This window comes from Danio rerio, chromosome 7 (genome assembly GCF_049306965.1).
Source record: "Danio rerio strain Tuebingen ecotype United States chromosome 7, GRCz12tu, whole genome shotgun sequence".
Taxonomy (NCBI): Eukaryota; Metazoa; Chordata; class Actinopteri; order Cypriniformes; family Danionidae; genus Danio; species Danio rerio.
The window spans coordinates 41,425,839-41,452,240 of record NC_133182.1 but is presented as its reverse complement, the minus strand read 5'-3'; the positions used below and the strand labels follow the sequence as shown (position 1 = coordinate 41,452,240).

The window sequence follows — 26,402 nt, the reverse complement described above, 5'->3', positions numbered from 1 at the left end:
TTATCAAGGATCGCCACAGCAGAATGAGCCGCCAACTATTCCAGCTGCAACCCACTACTGGTAAACACCCATAGACACCCACATTCAGACACACACTCATACACTACAGCCAAATCAGCTTATTCAAATCACCTATAGCGCATGTCTTTAGAGTGTGGGGGAAATTGGAGCACCCGGATGAAACCCACACCAACACAGTGAGAACATGCAAACTCTACACAGAAATGCCAACTGGCCGCCCTTTAGGTATGTTATGTATTTCTCATTTAATTACGTTTCATGTTGCATATTATTATAAGTAAAATAATATACATGTAGACAGACTAAAACCTGAATGCTCTTACACATAAAGACACCAGTGATCATCTGCTGAATGACAGTGTGAGGTTGTTTTTTTAACCAAATTTAGTACAGAACCTGCATGGGTCTCAGATGGAGATGATATTTTAATCACTCATTAACAGCATGAGCTCAAAATGCATGAATAGCTTGATTTCCCCTTGAGTCCCTGCCACAGATTCATTAAAAAATGGCACTGAATGAAAAGGCCACTCTGCTGGTCTCAAACAATTGCTTTGTTATGACCATTTAAATTTGCCCTTTTCAAGAGAACGTTTTAATTGCTATGTTCATTTAAAGGATTAAGCTGAAACATTACGTATTAGTAACCCAACTGAACTAAATCACATTTAGCACATCTTTCATATGGCAGAGTTGTTGTCTCCCATAGTTCTGATAGTGATTTCCCTTTACTGAGTGTATTAGGAGTATATTATTTAATTGTTATTAAAAACAGTTGTTTAATTGCCTCGCCATGTGAACTTACTTTGTTTCAATACTTTACAATAATGCTTGGAAACTGGTTGGAAGAGGCATATATATCGACAATGTCTATGTACACGCTGGTACACGATGGTAAAAAGGTATAGTTCAAAGCAAACATCTTGACCTTGCTGGGGTCCATTGATGTGTAGGGTTTGGAAGGTATTTCTTTTCCACAACAGATTACAAAATAGATTATTTATGAAGTCATTCATAATGTAGGCCTATTTTGATAGATTTCTTTTCAGCATATTTTTAGTTGAGTTTTCTATGATCTTCGATAAGACAAAAATTCCGACAATATTACTAAAAAAGGCATCACATGAGCTATTTAAATTTAATGATTGGTGTAAATTCTGCTTATTTTGTCATTTGGCAAACATTTAAGTAGCTGTTAAGTTAGCAAGTGGCCTACAGTAGAATTTAATTCGCGGCGCGCGCTATGGACCCTGTGGGGAAGCGCGCGCTCAGGGAAAGCCCAGCAGGGAGACAAGTGGCAGATGTAACTGGAGTAGGTTTATAATTAAACTAACTAAATTTTATCACAGTTCCATAGTGTGTTAATGCCATATAAACAACCCTCATGTAACAAAACAGATAGAACTTTGAATAGCATAACAAGAGAAATAAAGTCTCATCAAATAATAGTGGTTATCGACAGTTTCAGAGGTATCTCACCGACAATATCTTACAGTCCTTAATGGACTGTTTTTTCATATTGCTAGAACACTTCAACTACATGTTCACTCAACACCCCTACCGCACACACTGGTTGGTTTAATCCACATGCGGTGTTGAAGCCTCGGCTCAAGTGTAGTGTGTGTTTAGATGAAGACGGTTTCAGGTGGGCAGAACAGTTGCGCTCGACAATAAAAAGCGGCACAATCCTGCACTTTGCGACATCTTCGTGTTGGTATTGTTGGCACGGGTGAGTATTAAGGGCTTTAGTAGTCGTTTGCAGTGTGCAAAGTGTAAAAAACGGTATTTTAAATGTGCTGCATTGGCGGCATTTACGGAGACGCAAGCGGACTGCTGTACCTTTTCAGAATTAGTCACATGGGGCAGTCATGGCACAAATGTTACTTATTGTCGTCCTGCCATAAAAAAAGAATATTTCAGTGTTCTGCCCTTGAAGTGTGTATATGGTATTTATTATGTAGCGCATTTAATCCTTTGGGGTTTAAATATAATGATTAAAACGGAAGGAGTTTCTGTCCCCCTGGAATGCAGAAACATTTAATTGAGCCGGTGTCGTTACGCCAGAAGTGACAGCATGATGTTTTACTGTCCTTCATAATCGTTAATCTCAGTGATATTTTTTTTGTTTGTACAGGTGTAAAGTAGGCTGACGTGCTTTGAGCTTTTGGGTGCTGCTGTGAGTCGCGCGCAATTCTATAGAAATGACCAATTTACCCGCGTACACTTTCATCACATCACCGCGAGACCCTCATTTCAGACTGACAAGTGCTCAAACACGAGTTTGCTCTCACGCTGGGTCATTGATTTAAATAAAGCTCCGCTTTTCACCCCGTCACAATAAACAGAAAATAACCAGCTGGTGTCATTAACAGTCGGTAACAGTAGGTCCAGCGAAACAGAATCACACGAACTTACTGTACGTTTTACTTCCTTTCGTTGATACACTTATATATAGCCTATAACGCTCTCGGCGCATTTGAAACGAAATGTCACCCGTTTACAATACCATTGATAAAACATCTTGAATCAGCCTTTTCTTAATCAAATAAGCATAGCTGGCAATTTAACATTAACACTGTGTATTATACTATAATAACTCTTTACAGCACACTTTTAGACAAATAAACACTGTAATTATGGACTTCATAATTGGCATCATTAAGTGCTGGTTTAAGCACAGTCCCACTTGGCACTATATTTATTTTCTACAGTGTTTTGTATTGTGTCTGTTTTTGTTTGTGTGTGTGTGTGTGTGTGTGTGTGTGTGTGTGTGTGTGTGTGTGTGTGTGTGTGTGTGTGTGTGTGTGTGTGTGTGTTGGATATTTGCAGGACTTTGTTTTTTTTATCTCTTCATTTGATCTCATATAGTCTATTGATGTTTTCATTTATTTATTCCAGTCTTACATCTCTTTAAAACCTGCAAATAGACTAGGTTTGAAGAACAGCTAACATCATCAAACCAGTATGTGTAACTCATTTTAGCGTGTTCTTAACACTGAATTACAGTGTTTGTTAATTTCATTAATATGAATGTAAAGTGTTTGCTGACAGTTGCTTTATAATTTGGTGCACTTGATTATGTGCAATATAGCATCAATGTGTTAAATTGTTTTGTGTAAAATGTAGTCAAAATGTGAGAACACCTACATGTACTGGTTTTATTGACATGTATATATATATATATATGTGTGTGTGTGTGTGTGTGTTTGTGTGTGTGTGTGTGTGTATGTGTGTGTATACATTTTTAAAATAACTTCTATTCAGCATACACTTCACTGATTGTAGAAACAACCCTCTACAGCAGCCAGTGTTTATTTGCTGTACTTAAGAGCATGATATTGAGAGCACAGGAGTGTGATCTCGGTAACTATTCAGTTCCTGCATCACCTTAATTGCAAATGAACCTGCAGACCCTTAACCATTTATCTGCAGTCACTCTGGGAACCAGCTCTTTGTCTTTTTAATCAGGTCAAGAAGCTAAATGTTGTTCTGAAATCAGGTTCAAAATATTTAAGCACCTAAGTAAAGTTTATGCAGGTTAATTGCTTGAGTTTATTACCCTAAGGACATAGTTAAATATTGAGGTTTCAGCTGTGCAAAAAACTATTAAAGAACCCCAAGAGCATGCCATAAACCAGGATTTGAAGTTATGTTCGTACACAATTGTTTTCTTAAATTTCTTTCTCTGTTTAAACAAAGATTTAGTTCAGTCCAAAATGAAAATTTTGCATTATTCACTCCCCTGAATGTTAATCTAAACCTTTGCACATCTTTTGAAACAAAATTAGTTTGTTCAGTAATTGTATTTAACATATTACAGTGTAATAACTTAAGAAAGTACTGGGTTTCAATAGGTAACTACATGATTTAAGGTTAGGTTCAGGGATAGCACATAGTTATTACCCAGTTTATATAATGCTTGTGATATACGCAAGAAACAGGACAGTAAAATAAAGCACCAGCCTGATTTTTAATTAATAAAACTCTCTACTAAAAATCTGCTCAACAGAACCCAAAAATCTCTTCTGAATCACTTTAAACATTTTAAGTGACTAAATTGTAATGTAATAAGCACTGTTCACTGATTAGTGTTTATATGTGAATAACAGCTCGCAGCTAGCTCTCTGCAATTCTCACATAGCTGCCTACTGAAGCTAAGCAGGGCTGCGCCCAGTCAGTATCTGGATGGGTGACCACATAAAGCTAGGTTGCTGCTGAAAGGGGTACTAGTGAGAACAGCAGGGGGGCACTCAACCTGTGGTCTGTGTGGGTCCTAACGCCCCAGTGTATTGATATTGATATTGGCATTTCCACTAAGTGGTACGGTTTGGTTCGGTACGGTTTTATGGTCGTTTTCACTGTCAAAAAATATGTAAAAGGGAACCGTTCCATAGCACTTTTTGGTCACCCTTTGCAAAGGGTACCTAAGATGACAAAAGGGTACCAAAAAGCAGAGCTGAACTCTATTGGTTTACTGAAAAGCGTCACTCGCGCATACACATTTTGCTCAGACAAACCTTGTTGTTGTCTTGATGTACAGCCACAAAGGCAAGAAGAGCAAAATCTGTCTTGTCCTCTTTTTGTTTCACAAGGCCGTCTAAAAGTGCGAGCGGTTTCACTTTCTCCAGGGAGCTCGCAATCACATATCAATATTTGAAATAACGAACTTCTTGAGCTGATGATGATAATGTGTGCATGATTAATGAAATGCTTCTGACATCCAATCCTATCATAAACATACAAACGCGAGAGTGAACCCCGAAAAAACAAAGGAGCAAACAATTCTTTCAGCAACCTAAAACATTAACAAACTGCCATGTATGACTTTTTATTATCACCTTTTGGACTAATATGAACTCGAAAGGATGGAGTTACTTTTTAACAGAGGTTACATGTGCTGCTGAAGATTAAAGACACAGATAAGAGACACAGATGACTGGGCTATATGTTGCATGTCGTTTTTTAACCCTAATAAGGCCTAAATGTATGCTGTGTGTAGTTTTTCTGTAATTGATAACATATCGAACACTGTAAGGGTCTGTATGTGTTCATAAATGTTGCATTTATTTTATATACTTGCAGACTGTACAGTAGACTATTTCGTACTATCATTGATCTACAGTTATAATCAATCATGTTCATAGAAAAGTTAGTAATAAACATTTATACAGAAGTATTTATGTGTATAAAGCATCTGATTTTGAGAAGTGCTTCTCATATGATATGTGAACACCATGCCCATTAAAAAAGTACTGTACCATTGGTACCCTTTTTGCAGTGGAAACGCAAGCCTGATAAAATGTTCATCATGGTCTCCTAACCATCCCCATATCATAATTGGCTTCATTGCTCTGTCACCACCTATCAGCTGGTGTGTGGTGTGCAGTCTAGCACTATATGGCTACCGTTGTGTCATCCAGGTTAGGGCTGGACAATAATTCAATATCAATATATATCGCGATAGAATTTTTTTCAATAACGGTAATATGAATTTTAAACTAATTTCTGATATTTCAATATCAATTTGCATATATATGTATTTTATTATATTTTTAAGATCTTATACATTGTATCATTTCTCACTTTGAAGCAAACAGATGGCTATGAGGCGCCGTGTAGGATTTAAATCAAACTTCGCTTATCAACACGTGCATATACATCTATAAATTCCTCGCATTTAAACTTATACTATTGAATGTTCAGAACATGTATGAAACTTGCGCATATACATATAAACTTGATGCATGCATATTGCAAACATCCACAAACAAACGCACATGCATAACTCGATCTGTGCATAAACTCTCACATTAACACACGCACATACATAACTCGATCCGTTCATATCTAGACCGTAAAAAGTGCATAAACACCCAAAACACTCACACACAAACTCGCTGCATGCTGGCATATAGCACTCGTGCAAACTTACAAAATAAAAGTCACGGACATATTTATCAGGAATCTGGTTATTGCAAAGCTGATGAAAAAGAAAAAATGTGATTAATAGAGGTATTCAATCTGTTAAATAATAAAAAATTGTTATATAAAATAATATAAAATATTAGTCTATATAAATAGATTATATAAAATATATGAGAACTATTTTATGTTAAACCTTTTATTTTAATTAGGTAATAACATACACAAATATAAATCAACAGATAGAACTCTTAAAGGATGTTCAAGATGAAAAGCAACCAGAACTATGAATGTACTCAAACAACTCTTTTCTATTGCAAATATTAATGTAGCCTATACTCTTTTTGATTTTTTTTTATTATTATAACTATTATTCTTTTTCTATGTTGTTTTTTTACGATGTGGTTGTCATAATTGTAAGATTTTTGTATTATTTTGATTGTTGAAATATTCAGCATATACAGAAAAAAAAAAACGCTGATAAAAGTTTCTGTTCACATTGGTGAAGCTAACCTCCATGAACTGTCTATATATTATTTATATAAATAAATAAGCTGAGTCTGAGAGTTTTAGTTCTTTGACAGTTTATTTCACATTTCTTTTTGTAAAGGCTAATACAAATAAACAGTGAACATATTTTTTTTTGTATTGCTTTTATTTAAAAAAAACAAAAGTTATAAGAGCCTGGAGTTATTATAGACTTTGCATATTCAGTTTGCAGAGATTTGTCGGTACAGGCATCTATTGTGTGCGTTCTTGGCAGTTTTTTCTGTGTTTTTAATATTGTCCATATCGATATCGGAATTATATTGTATCGACCGAAATTAAGAAATATATCGTGATATAAATCTTTCACATATCGTCCAGCCCTAATCCAGGTGTATGCTACACACTAGTGGTGAATGAGGAGATTTCCCCAAAAAATGTGTAAATTGATTTGAGTGTTTAGAAAAAGCACAATATAAATGTGAGGAACTATTATTAATATTATTATTAAAAGCAATTATGAAAAAATAATCAGCTTATATTGCAATGATATCTCATTACAAGACTTGGATTAAACCCACAATTCATATGATTCTATTTGATTAATCTGCTGAAGAATAAATTTTTGGGTAAGGATACCTTCAGTGGGGCACACATTTCTTAGTGTTGATTAAAACACGTAATTAATTTTTTAATTACTTTTATTTTGTAAACTACTTAGCATGCCTTCAAAATTTCAGATAAAAATGTTAGCATTCAGATAATTTATTTGCAGAATGTCTGGAATGATTAAATATTAAACAATTTTTATTCTGTAATGAATTAACTCGGATATGTAAACTCTGCCATGATCTTTTTACAGAACAGAAAGCAGGACATGTCCAGAAACTGATGGCGAGTAAACGATGACAGGTTTTTCACTTTGGAAGTTTAGAGTAAACTATCCCTTTAATCTCCCACTGCCTATTTCTGTCTGGGTTTGTTTACTTAGCACGTCACATGACGAACACAACAGAATGCTTGTTATCCACTGAAGTCCATGTAGTAAGAAAAAATATATATTTCATCTCACTCTTGTGGGAACAGCAATAAATGACGGCTCTCTTTATGTCTAAGTGTGTGTCCTGGTTGATTTGCAGAAAGGGAACTGTCAGGGTTGATTAGTTGAACACTGCCAAGACAACATGCTGACGGCTTCGCTTGCTACTGACTATGCGTCCATGTTCACGTGTGTCCAATTTCATGGCTCTGGGCACAAGCTAATAAAAGAGACAAAGGCAAACAAGAGCACTGAAAGATTTAAAGATGACGTGAAGTGACGCAGAGAGAAAGAAGATGAAGGTGTGGGAAATGATAGGTAAAAAGGATGAATATTATGAAAAATAAAGGCAGGCTATTTTATCAGGCCACTGAGGCAGCCGTTTTTGATGTATATCTTAGATCTTTTTCCATAATCCTCGTTTTCTCCTTAGAGTGACTACTATAGCAGCAGAGCAAATAGTGCTCAGCAGCACTGGGAGAAAATGAGCAGGAATCTGTAATCAGTGTTCCTCTGTGCTTGTGTGTGGTAATGAGCCCGTCGAGTGTGGACATTGTATGTTTCCTCTCGGTTTCTCCAGACAGGACAGGCTTCAGACTTACTGATGAGCATGCTGGGTAATGAGATGCACTACGGGCAATCAGAGGTGCGTTAATCAACACGAAATGTCTGTTGACACCTCAGCGCCCCTCTGTCACCAATCCCATTTATTTTCTATTTTTACGCTTTTCAGTCAAAAAGAATACAAGTGTGTTGTGTTTATAATGTAGTGTTAGTTTAATTCACTTGAAACAGAGGGCAAGCAAACACAAACACATGCAATCAACAGTGCCGAAAACTCTCACTGTTGTCATCTCTGATACGACAGCTTGTAATATTCCCTGGGCTGTTGTGCTGCTGACAGGTATTTGACGTTTTGATGACTCTACCACTGAGCTCTCTTGACAAGCATTCTGGCTTTTGTGCCACTAATCGAGTTTTGAAGGCCAGCGGAGGTTCAATTTTGACACAAATAAACCAGAAACTAATGAAAAATCAAAGCCTTTTGGCTCTAAAATAATGTCTGACTCTTTGACATCCTCTGGTTCAGCTACTTTGCAGCCTAGATGGCTGCGCTTTTGGGATAAAGATGCTTCTTCCTTGGGGATGGATCTTTAGCAGCTGACATTATTGCAGGAAGGTCAATATGAAGACAGGCAGTCAATTCGAGGTCTCCTGTGTAACTTCAATTGCTACAAATAATTGAACCGAAACTCTGTCACAAGCACTTACAACAAATTACACGTAACCCAGTGGTGGATTCAAAACCTCAAGTAATCTTTGGACCAATTTACAGATGAATAAATAATAAATTAGACAGTTTAATATCAGGCAGAAGCAACAAAAGCAGTAATACTGTCTGAAGACAGGTGTTCTGCAACACAATAGGGCTTCTATTGTACAGATGACTAAAATAAGAATGTCATAACATAAAAAGTATTTTTCCAGAGAGGACACACACAGTGGAAAATAATAATTCCCCAGGAAATTCATTAGCTGAAATGCTTTGCATTATTATTTCTTCTTCATGCTGTTTTATCAATTGAATACAGCACAATACACTGTGTATGGGCAAAATCAGACTGTGGCAGCGGGCACATGCTCAGCTGTGATGTGTTTACAATCTCCTGGCACAAACACACAAGCTTTACATATAAAAAAAGAAACCCATTGTGTATCCTAGGGCTGTTTTCTGTTTCAGGTGGTAGCTAAAATAAGACCCTTTTGTGGGATGAACTGTAAATGTTTTTTTTTTTCTTGTGTTACAGGAAGTTTCTGACGTGTATATGAACCTCTGAATTGCTGAAGGCTGTACATTGAAGATCATCAATATGCGCAATTATAATGTCATCTGTAATCAGTATGGCGGCACTTTAAAACGCCTACCCTTTCAGTGACCAGCGTACAGAACTGTAAGTTAAAGAACAGTACGCTCACAAATTGTAGTGCCAAGAACACGACACCCACTCAGACAACGAACTCCTGCAAATATTTCCACATGAATGAACTTGAAAACGGCCAACAACAACAAAACATGCCTGGCCACAAAACATCTGAAAAATCAATCCACTTCATCTACTCTCACCTTGTCCTCTAATGAGAGCCGTCACATGCTGCCATGACTCAACCCAATGTTACAGCTCTCTCTGCTAATATCTCTGGAGGATCTGAGTCGGGTAATCTGTACCGTCCATTTTCTGTCTTCAGCGTCCTCACACTCACTTTGCTGGCCATGCTAGTGGTGGCCACCTTTGTATGGAACCTGCTAGTTTTGGTGACTATCCTGAGGGTTCGCACCTTCCACCGTGTTCCTCACAATCTGGTCGCCTCCATGGCCATCTCGGATGTGATGGTGGCAGGACTAGTGATGCCCCTCAGTCTGGTGAGAGAACTCTATGGACGGCGCTGGATTCTGGGTCGGGCTTTGTGTCAAGTCTGGATCTCCTGTGATGTGCTCTGCTGCACGGCTAGCATCTGGAACGTGACAGCCATTGCCCTTGATCGCTATTGGTCCATCACACGCCACCTGGAGTACACGCTAAAAACAAGAAAGAGAATCTCAAATGTAATGATCGGCCTGACGTGGCTACTGTCCTCGGTGATCTCGCTTTCTCCACTCTTTGGTTGGGGCGAGACCTACTCTGAAGATAGTTTAGCTTGTCAAGTAAGCCAGGAGCCTTCCTACACGGTCTTCTCCACATTTGGGGCCTTTTATCTGCCCCTCTGTGTGGTGCTCTTTGTCTACTGGAAGATCTACAAGGCTGCCAAGTTCCGCATCGGCTCTCGCAAGACCAATACCATCACACCAATGGCTGAGGTCATAGAGGTAAAACCCAAATTGTGATAACATAAGATTGTGTATTCAGTGAGAATTATATGTTGTATCTGAATATGTTTGTTAATACAATTTATTAAAAATACTGTTATAGAGTATCTATCTAGAGAGCAAGCGGACTTTAATGAGAGACTCAGAGATACATGCGCACACAGCTATAGGACAAATTAGGAGACCACTTGATAAAGTACTGGATTGGTTTATTATGGATTTGAGTCAAATGTTAATCTGCCAAATATTGATTTCTTTACTCTTCTGGAGATATATGTGGGAATAATTTAGGGCTGGGCGATTTGGCCTAAAATCAAAATCTCCATTAATTGAACATTTTAACTCTATTATGATTAATCATTGTTTTTTTTTTTTTTTTTTTGCCTTCATAGTTCACTGACAGGTTTTGTACAGTAAATATCCTTACATATTATAAGTGAGAGATTTTTGAATGAAGGGTGCATTTTTGGTTTTAAAATAATTGAAGGAAACACACACTGTCTACTATCTACTTTATTGAACATCAGTGTTTAACAACTGAAATTAAAACACACATTGTCTAAAACGAACCATCTCCCTTTTCTTATAAAAAAAAGTGAAAATAAATAACTTGCACTTTTGGAAACAAAATAAATTATTTTCAATGATTTTCATATTAAAAATAGAAAATAAGCAGGATCTCTTCTTAATAAAATAACTCTTGTATATCCTGTAAATAATATTTTAATGAGTGCATTTCTTGCATCTTCTGTAAACAAATATTTTAAAGTAAATAATAGTTTTATTGAGAAGGTCGCTGGTTCGAGCCTCGACTGGGTCAGTTGGCATGTGTGGAGATTGCATGTTCTCCCTGTGTTCATGTGGGTTTCCTCCGAGTGCTCTGGTTTCCCTCACAGTCCAAAGACATGCGATACAGGTAGAAGGACATCCGCTGCGTAAAACATATGATGGATAAGTTGGCGGTTCCCCAGATTAAAAAAGTGACAAAGCCAAAAATGAGTGAATAAATGAATAACTTTAATGTAATAGATAATACTGTATGTAATACTGTATGCCGTCTCAAGGCATCTCTGGCACAGCTTCCAATGGTTGTTAATGTAATGCAAAATAAGGCTTGAGATTGGGTCCATCGTCCTACTTGACCAGAGATCAAATTTGGCTGCAAAGTGTAAAGCTTGATGATTTATACTTCTGTGTCGAGTGTTCGGTGACCCAGGTTATGCATTGCTCTCTGCTCTGCCCACAATCAAGCTGACCAATCACAGAGCTTGAGCTATGAGTTGTCACAATGTGTAGTTTATGCATGGGACGATAACCGTTTTCAAGGCATACCGCGTTTTGGAAAATTCAAGATTTTAAAACTGACAAAATTCTCTGCTAAAACGTTCTGACAGTATATGTAAGATTTTTTAGGAAAGCAGTATCTCCAGCAGAAAAGATATTTAAAGATGCCATTTTAAATTGTAATGAGTCTGTGTTTTTTAAATGAATAAAGACAGCAAAAGTCATAATTAGTTTGAATTCTTTAGCCTGACATGTTTACTGGTAGTGCACTGGGTAGCACGATCGCCTCACAATAAGAAGGTTGCTGGTTCAAGCCCCAGCTGGGTCAGTTGGCATGTCTGTGTGAAGTTTGCAGTTTCCCCCACAGTCCCTAGACATGCGCTATAGGTGGATAAAGTAAGCTAAATTCTCCATAGTGTAGGCGTGTTTCCCAGTGACGGGTCGCAGCTGGATGGGAATTCGCTGTGTAAAACATATGCTGGATAAGTTGGCGGTTAACTCCTCTGTGGGGACCTGATTAATAAAGGGACTTAACCAAAAATAAAATTAATGAATGAATAATCACAATAGTGTGAAACCGTGATATTTTTATACAAGTTTACCATACCGTCAGAAACATATACCTGCCCATACCTAGTGTAGTTACATTTTTGAGAGGCACGCATCAGCCACAGCGACCACATGTGACCACGCAAAGGTTGCGCCAAACCATATGTGATACCAGCTTTAAAGGAGCAGGGCCACATGACTCAACACCCGGTAGGGAAAATAGTTGAAACAAATCAACCTGGAAAAATGTGATTGATTATAGGTTCTGAAAGTCGATTTCGATTACTTTGATTAATCGCCCAGCCCCAGAATAATTTAATTCTTTAAAAATTGGAGTAGTGGAGTGGTGGAGACCTATCTCACCACCAAAATAACCAAAAATCTGAGGAATCTTTAGTTTCATAGGTTGATTAATCATACTGAGTAATCATTTAAAGTGGTTGAGAAATAGTCAACCCCTGAACTTTTACCTAAAAAATCTTCTTTAATGACAAAACCTACACTGAACAGTTTCTGTTGCTATACTCTTAACATGACCAATTTTAGATCATCCACATATATATATATATATATATATATATATATATATATATATATATATATATATATATATATATATATATATATATATATATCTTTCAATTCAGCAGCCTTATTTCTGGATTGTCTAGATAGCACAGCACTTTTTTAGGTTAAGCCACAGTGTTTGAATTGGCTCAATGTCAGTACTGACAGTTCAGGGAAATATGCATTTTCAGCCAACGTGGATGACAGCCAGCCTTTAGATTGTATTATTTGGGTCACTGCCTTATTGCATCACCCAGCCAAGTCATTAGCTGCTGTCCTGACTTTGTCCGGTAAAATGTCTTGATACACTTTAAAATTCATTGTCCCTTTAACGACCGCAATCTGTCCAATTCCAGCAAAGCAAAGTGGAATAAAACCATAATGCTTCGTCCACCATTTCTCATAGCTGAGAGGAGTTTTTAGACTTGCTGTTCAGTGCCCGTTTTACTCTAAATAATACATTACGCATTTTAGACAGAAAGTTCTACATATCCTTGGGCTCTTTCTCACATCTTTCTGGATTTATGGTTGTGTAGAGTGATCTTTGCAGGATGTCTGCTTGTACTGAAAGGGCGTTCAAAAGCAGGATTTTATGGAATGATTCAGTGTAGTCTTTTCAATCTTGATGCATCTCTGTAATGTGGTTTCACACAACTGGTATCAAGGCATAATTCACACTAACCTAATATGTCTGGATAAAAATAGATTAGTCAGTAACAAGACTTTGTGTCTTTTTTTAAAGGGCAGGGCAGCTGTGTGACACACGCTTCCTATCTCATCTCCTTAATTGAACCCAATTAGCTTCTGGAGAATTTGTAATGCAGTTTCACTTACGTTCTTGAGCATGCTCTGCTTATGATCACTCATTGTTTTCGATAAAATGTTGAAAATACAAATGCTAGCAAATTATTAGTCTGATTCTATTGCTCTTTAATTTACTTATATTAGGATCAGACCACTCTTCATAAATAATAAATGCAGTTGTATCATTATGAGATGGGGAAGTATTCATGCATCTCACTGTAAGTATACTATGTCAGATATTTTTTCCATACTGTTCCTTTTGCAGTCTTTCACATTTTAGTAGAAAAGAAAGCATATCAGCAAACACAGATTCCTGAATGAATCAGCTTTGTGATTGAATCACTTAAACGAGTAATTACAGTCACTTAAATCAATAATTCAAACAGCAACAACAAAACGACTAAATGAAAATAAAGACCAGCCAGCCTGTTGATGTAACCTGCACAACTAGTCTGTAAAATCCTAATGCACAGATGAAGATGTTGAAGAAGCTTGACTTCAGTTAAAATAGATCTGAGTGTCTCCTGTAAGTTTTCACATAGACAGGGCAATTTGGATGTCAAAAATTATTTTATATATGATTGTTAAAATCTGATTGAGTGAACAAGCCATAAGGCTGGCCAGAGGAAACAGACATAAAGAAGGCTAAAAAGAGAGTGAGGATAGAAATGTTTGGGTACCACTGCAATGATGAAGATCAAATCTAGCAGAGCTATTTCCTCAGTAGGTACATTAAACCCGCAGGAGCTGACACCTGGCCCCGCATTAACACACATACGCATGCACACACACATACACACACACAAACACCAATGCGCACACAGGGTGGAAAAAAAGGTATAATTAGAAGCAGCTTCTCACTGCTTCCTCACAAAGAACAATCAGTTGTAAAGAGGCATTCATGTGTTTTCTTTTCGATTCTCAGATAATCAGGTCCCCTTAAATTTTTTTCCACATATAATTTAATTCCAATAATTAATTTTACATCAAATAATTAAAAGCAGTTTCATACTGTTAGCAATAAAAGCTAGACACTGCAGGTGAATGAAGTAAAAACAACAACTAATAGTTATCACCATACTCCCACAGTTGATTGATTACATTAAAAATTGCAACCATTTTTTTGTAGTAAAATATTCTAAAATATCAGGTTTAAATATGCAAATGAGGCATTGTGTAGATGCACTTATTTGTGTGCTTTTATAGCGCTAAAATCTGAAGATCAGATGAAGTTCTTATCTCTCTGTTTTTGATCACTCCGTAAATCTGAAGATTCAACTGCCAGAAAATTTAATTTGACTGAAGTCTACAGCCACAAACTGATAAAGTGTGATAAAAGAAGCACGTCTTTCCACTAAACAGAAAATGAAGCACTTTATGAGAAGCTCATCATTAAGAAGTGTGTGAAAAACAGTATTTTGCCTGTGGTGTCTTGTCCTAAATTCTCCACATACACATTTTACATTAGATTAACCATTATTTCCCTGTAGAAGAGCGTAGCTTGTGGAAAGAGGAGTCTCTCTAATCTCTATGTATGTTTGTAATGTATGTCTCTCCTCATACAGAATATCTTGCACGACAGTGTTAATAAAGATCCGCAATTATGTTCTAATTGCACTAATTTGATCCTTCCTCTGTCTTTCTCATTTTAATTGCGCTCTCTTTCTATCTTCCTGTCTACCTCTGCATGTCCTATTCTTTAATGTCTTTTCTTTGTCTGCACTGATATATTTATCATTCCTGGGCCAGTGTAAAAAGGAAGAAAAATATAGTTATAGTGAAAAACCGAGAAGGTTTTAAGGAATATAGTAACTGAGATTAGCATTTAAAATAGAAATCTATCAGGGTTTCTGCAGGGCTGTGTACTTAATACACAGTTCCAGAGCTTAGGGTAGAGTAGGTGGTTTTTAGAGATTATAGCAATTGTAAATCTAAAGTTCTTGTCTGTCCTGGATATATTCACTTTCCAAAGTCATGCCTCCTTCAAAACAGAACATGCACACACAGGCAGCCCTAGACTTGAGACCTGAAGTGACAAGACGAGGTAGACATTACCTCATGTCTGATTCACCACTGAGAAAATATTACAGTTCAAAGTTCTGAACTCAAAGGGGCTGATTACAGCTGGTCATTTCATGAGTTGTTGTTTTTATTTTGATCAGATAGCTATCCAGTCATGGAAAGGGCAGCCCTCAAAAATGCACGTGAGACGGATATAAATCCGATCACTCAAACCACTTCTACTACACATTTCAGACAAAACTGGACAGATCTAAACGCATCTGGTTGTTAAAACCACATATGTAAGTTTTACTCTTCCCAGAATGTAATAAATCAATAAAAACATACAGTAAGTGTGTTTGTTATAGGCAATATAACAGCTCTAATGCAAAACACAATGGCAGTGCCACAGATGACAGTTTGGGATGTTTGTTTCATCCTATTTTTTAACCATTCATTAACCGTAAATTATAATATTAATGTTAAATTAATATCAAATGGCAGCTTTAACCACAGAGACTCATCATGCTCATATGTCTGTGAATGGAGAGGAAAATAATAGAACAATATGGTTCATTTACAGAAACACAGTGTATTGTTTTAGGAGAGCAGGTCATACACAGATTAACCTTTACAGTTTTGAATGATGTTAACTTAGCCTTTTGGGATCATGTTTTACTTCAGGGCTATTCAATTAGTGGCCCGTGGGCCGAACCCGGCCCCCATGACAATTTGTTCCGGCCCTCCAAATAGTGTGACCAAAACATAAATCTAGGTTATAGGCTGCGCAGAGAGTCACCTGACAAGCAAGTGGCACGAGCAGCCGAAAACATTTGCATATGTTTGTAGAAAAAGGCCTTTTGTACATTACACTGATATCGACAATGGGGATGCAACGATTAGCCTATTTCACTATTAACCCTGGTTTTATTCATTAAAGGCTCCTCAATGCTGCATTTCTGTAGCACGAAAAGAAAGCTGCTGCAACTAAACAAAGTTATGCCAAAACTCACGCACATTGGATCAACTATAGCAGCAATCCATTGGCATATTGAGTCTTTTCCGCACGCAAGTGCATTATTTCCAATGGAGACAGGTGCATATTGGGAGTGATGCGCGCACGGATCGCAAGTGGACCGACGCACTCGTGCCCTACAAGTGCACACAGTAAAAATAATCTAACGCTGTAGTGGTGAGAGTAGTGTGTGGCTTTTAGTGCAATGTAATCAAAAGATATGTTAGATGAAATGATTAATTTACAAATTACATAATTTAGATTACGTATGTATGAACGCAGATAATAACAACAGTTCATTTAAATTCTTAGCTAATATATAGCTTAAATTAGCATCAGACAAATACAATGTTTTATTTATTCTTATTTTTATTTATTTATTCATTGTTCTGTCATTTATTGTCATTGTAAAATTATCACTCATGTTTAAATCAAAAACTTTGATTTATTTTTATATCTAAAGAGAGAAATAGACTATTGCTTGTTCTTTTATTAATATTCTGTGCTGTATTTGGTTACTGAGCAGCAATAAACAACACTTTAATATATAAGCAGCGATTTTCTAAACTACTCGTGTTTTAAATTTAATAAATGCATAATAATGGTAATAACCATGACTATTCATCAGACTATAATCATACAACCAAAATCTATAATCGTTGCATTCCTAATTATTACGCAGTTTAAATCATAAGAATATATGAATGTGTCTGAATGCAGAGCCTACTTAAGCAATGCACTGCTTTTGTGCCTCGAAATACAACATTTGAATATGCTTGAATATTGTACAAAGTGTTGATGTTATGTAGTTTCAAAATACAACACATCGTTTTAATGTAGAAAAAGTCAACGTGGGTGTCTTTATGAGCACAAATACAGCATATGGGCTCTCTACAGCATATGCTGTTGTGTCATCACTCATTTTGCAGGGCCCCTTGTTTGGGATGCCTTTTATGAACTGGCCTCCATGACAAACAAATTAAATAGCCTTGTTTTACTGCAACACGAGTGAAGTACAAAGCCTGTAGTCTATATATAAAATTATTTGTTTGCCAAAACATGGATAGAGCTTAAGTTTGTATTAAAAAAATATGCTAGATAGAACGCATCTTAAGATGACGTAGTCTACTTAAATCTGCAAAATGTTTTTCCACATTACCAGCATCTCTTATCTACCTTTTGTGCTCAAACATACACACTGCCAGCTTTCATCTATGATTTAACAAAAAATGCATAAGTCTGTTATTCTCACTAACGTACACTGATTCAAAAATCAATTAATTGCCCCGTTTCCTCGTTTATCTGTTGAAACGCACAAACAAACTGTGTTATTTTGCCCAAACATATGCAGTAATCGTGCTTTGTTCTGCTACAGTAATATGCTCACTCAACTAGAGCCTGTGCAAACAGAAAGCCACAAAAGCAAATTAAAATACTCATTTTAAACACTCAAGATTTAGCACAAATTCATGTTCTTTATTCAATCTTTTATTAAATATGACCAGAAAATGTTACCAAAAAGTCATCAGTGTATTTTCTTGTTTCTTGTAAATCAATTTCTGAGTGTAAACTATGAATATTATAAAGGGCTAAGATATTTTTGTTTCTGTAAGGTTACATCATTGAAGTTTTCCTACTAACATGTTTTATTTATTGATATATTTAGTGAATAATTCATTTATTGTTATTTTTAATATTATTATTGTTAATGTAATACTTTTAGATAATTGATTTTAATAATTTGGTTCTGTGTTGATACTTTGGCTGTTTTTGCAACCCTTTTTTGGCACAGCATAGAAATTATACAAAAAAGTGTTTTGGTACAAATTGTGCTAGATGCTTTAGGCAAGCTATGTGTGATTCAGACTACTTAGTCAGAGACTTTGTCATAGTAAACTGTGGTGCAGGAAATTTAAATATATTAGCTTAATTTAGAAACTTCACACTTGCTCGTAAGGGAGTGGATGTGTGATTTGTCACAGTATCAGTGTTGTGTGTGCAAAAGCTTCCTCAGCCTCATAAAGCAGGGGAAAACCGCTTCATATTTTCCAACATGAATGATTGGATGGATGTGGAATAGTCTGAGATGATTTAGTCTAATAATAGCTCAATGCAAAAGGTTTAGTTTTAGTTGAACAATTACAATTTTGTAACAGGTAGAGTAAACTGATATCTGTGGATTAATGCTTTAAAATCTGCATAGCAACAGTGTAACATCTCTCGACACAAATGCTTAAGAATATGTACTGCACAATATCTTTTTTGTTGTATGATATATTGCAACAAAATGTATTGCGATAAACAATATTATTGTCATTTTACGACTATTTTATGCTCCCCAATATATAATGCCAGAATGACAATATAATCGCATCATATAGCAAGTACATGCTTTTAAAGAATTCTTAAACATATTAAATATGATTATAGCAATGTGGATAGTTTAATAATTAGGCATTGGAATCAAAATGTGAAAACATATACTAAACAAATAAATGCTAATAATAAAAAATAATAAAAAAGTGCAAAGTAACAAGAACTAGAAAAAATCAATTCAGACTAAATACTATAATACTTTCGGTTTAAATACTATAGTGTTTTTTAACAATACTGACTCTGAGAGCTCCAATAGAGATTTGATGAAATGAAGCTGTGCAATAAGCTAAAATGTTGATAACATTGGTTTTTATGTTTAGATGATATGATAAATTGCATCACCAAAAAATGTTCATGTGTTGTGCCATGAGCTGATATATTGATTATTGTGATAATCCAATGTGCCTTACAAAGGTACTCTGCTTCTGCATTGATTTACATTGTTTAATTGCAAATTTGTAAATTGATGCAATCTTGTATTGATCAAAGAGACAGAATTTCTGTCAGTTTTGACAATTTACAGTTGCTAAATTGTGTGTACAAACCATCACAAACAGAGCAAACAGGGTCAGTAAAAGCTGGAAAGGATACAAAAAGGTTGCCTGCTATTAGTCTGAGTGCCAGCGATGAAACATTAAAAGAGATAATTCACCCAGATATGGACATTTGCTGCTAATTTACTCACCCCCAGGTCATTTAAGATGTAGATGGCTGTTTTTTTCAGAACATTTAAAGTGGTTTTTAGCTGAATCCGTGATCCATGAAATACTAGTCCATGACTGCTGGGACACATGATCAAAAACAAAATTAATACCATTGGCTCCTGATGACGTGGTGTGAAATGAACCTATTGGTCTGTGGAAGAAACAGAACATTATTTTCAGTATTAATTGACTGCAATCCGCAGCCTAGCCAGCGGTTCATTCTCAATAGTCTGGAATGCGAGCTTCTTGTCATGTAAGGATTTATATGAAACGTTTGAATGCAGTAAGAAATGTGTTTGCCAAGGCTTTGGATTAAAGGTAATAATGTTGGGTGTCTCGCCCAGACAAATCATTTCACCTCAAAATATCTATCATCAGGTATTTATTTATTTATATGCATTTATTTATTTATTTTTTATTTATTTATTTTTTTATTAGAATATGCAAAAATCATACAAATACAAGAAAACGTCAACAAATAACAAATACAAAGCAACGAAACAAAAACAAAACAAAAACAATATAGTCATGTACTGGTATGTGCATGAGTGTGTGTGTGTGAGTGTGTGTATGCATGTAAAGGTAACTTGGTGGACAGGTCAAAGTACATACATATGGAACAATAACAGTCAATAAATGAAGCAAGTGTCACAGATATAGATAAAACATATAGAAAGAAACCAGTCAGAGGTAGGGAGTAACAACAATGCTTATTAATGTATGATAGTAAAAATGAGAGTAAAAAGAAAGAAAGGACAACAGTAATAACTGACAACAATAATAATAAATCACAAGTGCTACACCAACTACTACTACAAAAAGTTACTTATATTACAACTACTACTGCTTCTACTACAGCCACAACCACGACTACTACTACTACAATGTCTACTTATACTGATACTACTACAACGACTACCACTACTGATACTACTATAGCGTTTGCTACAACTAATACAACAACGTCTACTGCTACTACTACTACTACTGCTACTACCACCACCACAATCACTTCTACTACATCTACATCAACAACATCTACTACTGATATTACTACACCAACAACGACTACTACTACTACTGTAACTACCACATCATTACTACTTCTGCTACTACTTACATGAACTACTACTTCAAAAATCTCCGTAACAATTACTCAATAACAATCAATACTATTACACTGTCTACTACTTCAACTACAACTACTACTACTACTACTACAACTACTACCGCTACAACTACAACAACTGCAATTTTCTTGCATTTATATGCATTTATATGTATGTTGTGAATTTGCTGGTAACCATTCATTTGCATTTCATGCATTAATATTTATGCATCAATAATCACTTTCAGCTAAAAAGTATTAAGGTTCAACTGAAGATGTCCTGAGTGTTTTAATTTTTGGTTGCACTATCCCTTTAACAATGAAAAATAAAGTCTGTTCTGAGCTGGTGGTGTTAATGAAGTACACAACTAACACATTTCTTCATCTGCTTTGTTTACTGTCAGGTTAAGGAGGCTGAACGGCAGCCACAGATGGCCTTCACGGTTCGTCACGCTACTGTATCGTTCCAGACGGATGGAGAGACGTGGCGAGAGCAGAAAGAGAGGAGAGCGGCTCTGATGGTGGGCATCCTGATTGGCGTATTTGTGCTCTGCTGGATTCCCTTTTTCCTTGCTGAGCTCATCATCCCGCTCTGTTCCTGCGACATACCTCCTGTCTGGAAGAGCGTCTTCCTTTGGCTGGGTTACTCAAACTCCTTCTTCAACCCACTCATCTACACTGCCTTCAACAAGAACTACAACAATGCATTCAGAAACCTGTTTTCCAGACAGCGGTGAGGAATGGAAATAGACAAGGATGGAGTGAAAAGCTTCAATGGAGTGAACGTCAACAGGAGCTTCTGTTCAGACAAAGCAAGGCCATGAGGATGAAGGCCGGTTGCCAGCAAACATCAAGAAACTGCAGGCTTCTTGTCGTCACAGGCTGGTGAGAAAATCTCTGCTGATGTCTACATGCTTTGAAAGTCGGTCACCATCTGTTAAACAGCAGTGCTGAGATAATGCAAATGTCCCTTTCCGCAAAAGCGAAACACCAAACTGCATGTAGACCATCTCTGAGAAAGAACTTTTCAGAAAGAAAGCATAGCTGATTTTGGTGATTGACCAGTGTGAATCATCAAAGCCGTTTTCTTCTAATAGCCAGTGAAGACGAAGTAGGCATGTGTACAATTTGGAGAAAATCTGGCCTCATTCACATCCTTTCACTTCTTCGAAAATGGCTAAAGAGTGATTTATTTTCCATCACATTTCCTTTTATTAAGAAGACATTTGATGGGATAAAGATGAGACGTAATTTCAGGGAGAGATGGAACAGACTTAAGTGGATGCAAGCAGAGACCGGATGAAAATTGTGAACAAAACAGTTATTATAAATGACCTCATACATGCCTTTGTTTGCAGGCAGCACAACGCCAGCATTTATGTACATTCACATGGATTCAGCTTATTTGTAAGCTACCAGTGTAGCAAAGAAGATGGACGTTACATGGCCTGAAATGAAAACATATACCTGCAGTTCTTTTGCGAAGGAATAAAAATAAAGGCTTACAGAAAAACATCAATCTTTGTATTCATGATCAGGAATCTGTGGGGTTAGTAAATAAAAAAGCGTAGTGTATGGGCTGTTCTTTGTCTTGATGCTGGAAGTCGTTTTTTGGATAGCCATGTCAAGGCTTGTCCACACATGTTCCAAGCTGAGCTTTGGGATCTTACTCTTCCTTTTGGTAAAAATACCCTGTAAATGCTAAAGTGATTAAGATGGTCTGGAATGGCAGCTTTGTTATGCCCAGGGCAGTTATCACAATGCTTCAAATGCAGAGAATCGTAAGTATGAGAGCACTGGCCTCACTCCGTCTCTTTGAAATACTGTCCATGTATCAGATCTGTCCATCAATTTGTCAGTTCATCCATTATCCATATAACACCCAGCTTCAGGGCAGCACAAAATTGTACATGTGAGTCTATGAGAATAGAAGAATGTCTGTGGTGAGAGCCAAAGAAATAAGGAGAGCCAGATACTGAGAGATTAAAAAAAGCAAATGGAAAGGCAGAGATTGAGAACCTGAGCACTCCATCTTAATGTGTTTAATTTCAGCATGGCTTTTCATATTTATAACTGTAAACAAAACAGTTATGATAAATACAATAACTTTAAATACAAATGTAATTCATTCATTTTCTTTTTTCGGCTTAGTCCCTTTAATAATCCGGGGTTGCCACAGCGGAATGAACCGCCAACTTATCTAGCACATTTTACGCAGCGGATGCCCTTCCAGCTGCAAATCATCTCTGGGAAACATCCATACACACTCACTTACACTCACACACTACGGACAATTTAGCCTGCCCAATTCACCTGTATAGCATGTGTTTGGACTGTGGGGGAAAATCAGAGCACCTGGAGAAAACCCACGCCAACACTGGGAGAACATGCAAACTCCACACAGAAATGCCAACTGAGCCAGCCGAAGCTCGAACCAGCGACCTTCTTGCTGTGAGGCAACAACACTACCTACTGCTCCACCGCGTCGCCTACAAATGTAATATCATAAATAACTATAACTATAATAACAGAAAATGTTCAAATTGCTGAATGAACCACATTGTTCAACTTGACAGTAAGTTCACACATTTTGTCAGTGTTGGGATGAATGCTGTATCAGGGTATCTGCGGGGTCTTAAAATGTCTTACATTTTAAAAACCAAATGTTAGGCTTTAAAAAGTCTTAATTTTCCTATGTCCATGTAAAGCTATACCCAATTGGGTCAACACTCATCCAATTACTAACAATATATTTTAATAAAGGTTTTAAGAAACATTTATTCATTATCTCGATTAACTTATTAATATGGTTTAATTATCTTCCTTACAATAACATTTGTTTTTTATTGTTTTTATTAAGGTTTTAACTTGACCATAAAAAAATCTTTAGGGTTTAGCCTTGTGTAAATCTGAAATTTTATTTATTGTGGTCTTAAAACCATTTTTACAAAGGTCTTAAAAAGCCTTAAATTTGACTTGGTGAAATCTGTAGAAACCCAGAGTAAGCATGGTAGTACCTTGTCTTGTTATTGTCTTGTTATTATACATGAGTTTATTTCCATCTGTACCATCCAGTTTGTCCTGAATAGACAACCTGGGGCCAGTTTACTAAACGGGGTTAATTAGTATGAGTCTGCAATCCTATAAAACCACCATCAGAAGAGGAAAGCTCTGAGGCGAATCTACTGCTCAAGAGCAAATTAAAATGAAAAAAAAAAAACATTCAGTCTGCAGGTCATTCACATAATGATCAATGCAGTTTAGCAAGAGATGATCTTAATCAGGCCCTGGTAGTCAACAAACAACACAGCCAAAAATTGGGTTGAAGCATGCTCATCTGGGCATTATATGACAAAAATCTTTGCATGATTCATTATATATTATCCTTACATTAATGTCTGAAAGGGAAACTCCTACAAATGCAATAAGGTCACCCGAAAAATGCTAAATCTTCATTTTATCAAAAAAGGGTTTGCACACGCTTAGCCTAAGATGTAATGCCAAGCATCAAGCACTGACGTTTGGCTAAACATCTGATATATATGGCACACTTTTCTGGAGACACTTTACCAGATCCTTAGTCACCCTCTGAGTGGTTTATATATACAGGATTTCTGTGAATTGAGTGTGAAGCTATTTTTTTTTTATTTGACCACCTGAAAACAGGTCTGAGCAGATAAAAAAGCTGCAATGTTTATTATGATGACAGTGCTCATTATTAATTATAGAACTTTGAGAAATTGATGAATCTGTGATTTACAGCCTGCAAACCCTTCTGCTAATGTGAGGGTAACTTTTACAATGAGCATTTACTAATTTGACTTTAACACTCTACAACGCATGCAACACTATAGTGCATAAATGCTTTAACCTCTGATGTTGACAAACTCGCAGGTACACTGTGGAAAAATCCTGTAAAAAATCCCTCTAAAAATGCTTACATTTTTAAATTGAATCAAATTGACCTTATGAGTCCATTGAACATATTATGGTTAACTGATTTACAACACCTTGCATAACTTAAGTTTAAGTTAAAGTTAACTTAATCAAGTAATGCTTGATTAACTTAGTTTAATAAAGTACAATGACCTAAAAACATATACTGTGAGGACTAATTGATCAATTTTTCTTTTGTTTTGTGTTTGTAATTTTTTCTAAAAGCAGTGAAAAACTTCAAATATTCTTTTTGGTCATAAAGATAAAAGAAACACTATTCAAAACAGTACCAGTCTTTTCACTCAGTATTCTGTCATCTCAGCCTGCCCATACTTTATGTAAAAATACCTCACCACAATAATGAATGAATTTCAAAATAAAGCCTACATGTACTGCTGATTTCCTGTATCTTTTGCTGAGAGATCATTTCGGATATTGATGCGTAATAAACGTTTAAGGACATTCGTGAATAAATTATGGGCTGTTATTCTGAGGACTTTCCACGCCCACAACCAAACGAAACGCGATTGATTGGTTAACCTGTCAGTCAAATAACATAGTGGGTGGTCCTTGCCGATTAAAAGCTGCTAAATTGGTCAGTATAACGCAGTCTAGTCTCCTTATGCACAATATTTCATTTTTACTGATATGCAATAAGAAGAAATGGTTAAATTTCGGTTAAACAGTTGAGGCTGATACAAATAAGATAGCTTTTGAGTGAACTATCTCAAGGTACATAACTTACTAATACTGACAGCTGACAGGTAGTCTGTTGAACATGCTGTCATTTACAATTTCACTGTAATCCCGAATAAGTTGACAAAACTCAAAAAATTTGAGGTAATCAGTTACGTCAAATTTTTTAAGTTATGAAATTATCTATTTTAAGTAAACAGAAACATTAAGTTTTGAGTTTGTTGTACTCATGCAAGACACTTCACCTAACTTAAAATACCCAAGTTACTCAGCTTATACGTTTTAATTGCAATTAACTTAATTGTTTTAATTTTTCCAAACTTTAAATACTTAGTCACCCAGCTCATACATTTTAATACCAATTAACTTAATTGCTTTAATTTCTTTCAACTTTAAATACTTAAATCACCCAGCTCATACATTTTGATAGCATTTTTTAAAATTAACTTCTCCATCGTCAGTTTCACAAATAAAATTAGCCATTATTTTAATCTTTAAACCCCATAAATCTGTCAAAATAAATCTGTAATTTAAAACACACAGACAATACCATTTTAGACATTTATTGTTAAAGAAAAAATGTCCAACAGTACTTTCAAATTTGTCTCCTATGCAATTACAAATGTCTTAAAACGATAAAAACTATTAGACATAAAGAGATTGAAAATGAACACTATTCTGAAATTAATAAAAAATTACCCACAATGTAAATATGATATCAGACATAAGAGCCTCAAGAAAAAACAACTATAAGTTTGATAAAATTTAATAATACATTAATAAGTGTAAAACTTACTCTTAAGGCATTCGTTAAAAAAAAATAATAAGTGCACATTCTGTGAAGTGACTCGTTTAGTGTATATAGAAACTGTATATATATATATATATATAGTTGAAGTCAGAATTATTCGCCCCCATTTATTTTTCCCCCAATTTCTGTTTAACGGAGAGCAGATTATATATATATATATATATATATATATATATATATAGTAGCGAGGCAGAGGGAAAACAGCGACACAGTTGGA

The 26,402-nt window shown here is 36.0% G+C and overlaps 1 protein-coding gene across 1 annotated transcript; it reads left to right on the top strand.

Moving 5' to 3' along the window:
* The first annotated feature begins 1,673 nt into the window (after nucleotides 1-1,673).
* On the top strand, nucleotides 1,674-22,317 carry htr5ab (5-hydroxytryptamine (serotonin) receptor 5A, genome duplicate b). The gene is given in 3 exon segments (NM_001007121.2): nucleotides 1,674-1,750; nucleotides 9,277-10,334; nucleotides 21,147-22,317. Coding segments are annotated over 2 exon segments (1,041 nt in total). The 5' UTR covers nucleotides 1,674-1,750; nucleotides 9,277-9,626; the 3' UTR covers nucleotides 21,480-22,317.
* The last annotated feature ends 4,085 nt before the right edge of the window (nucleotides 22,318-26,402 follow it).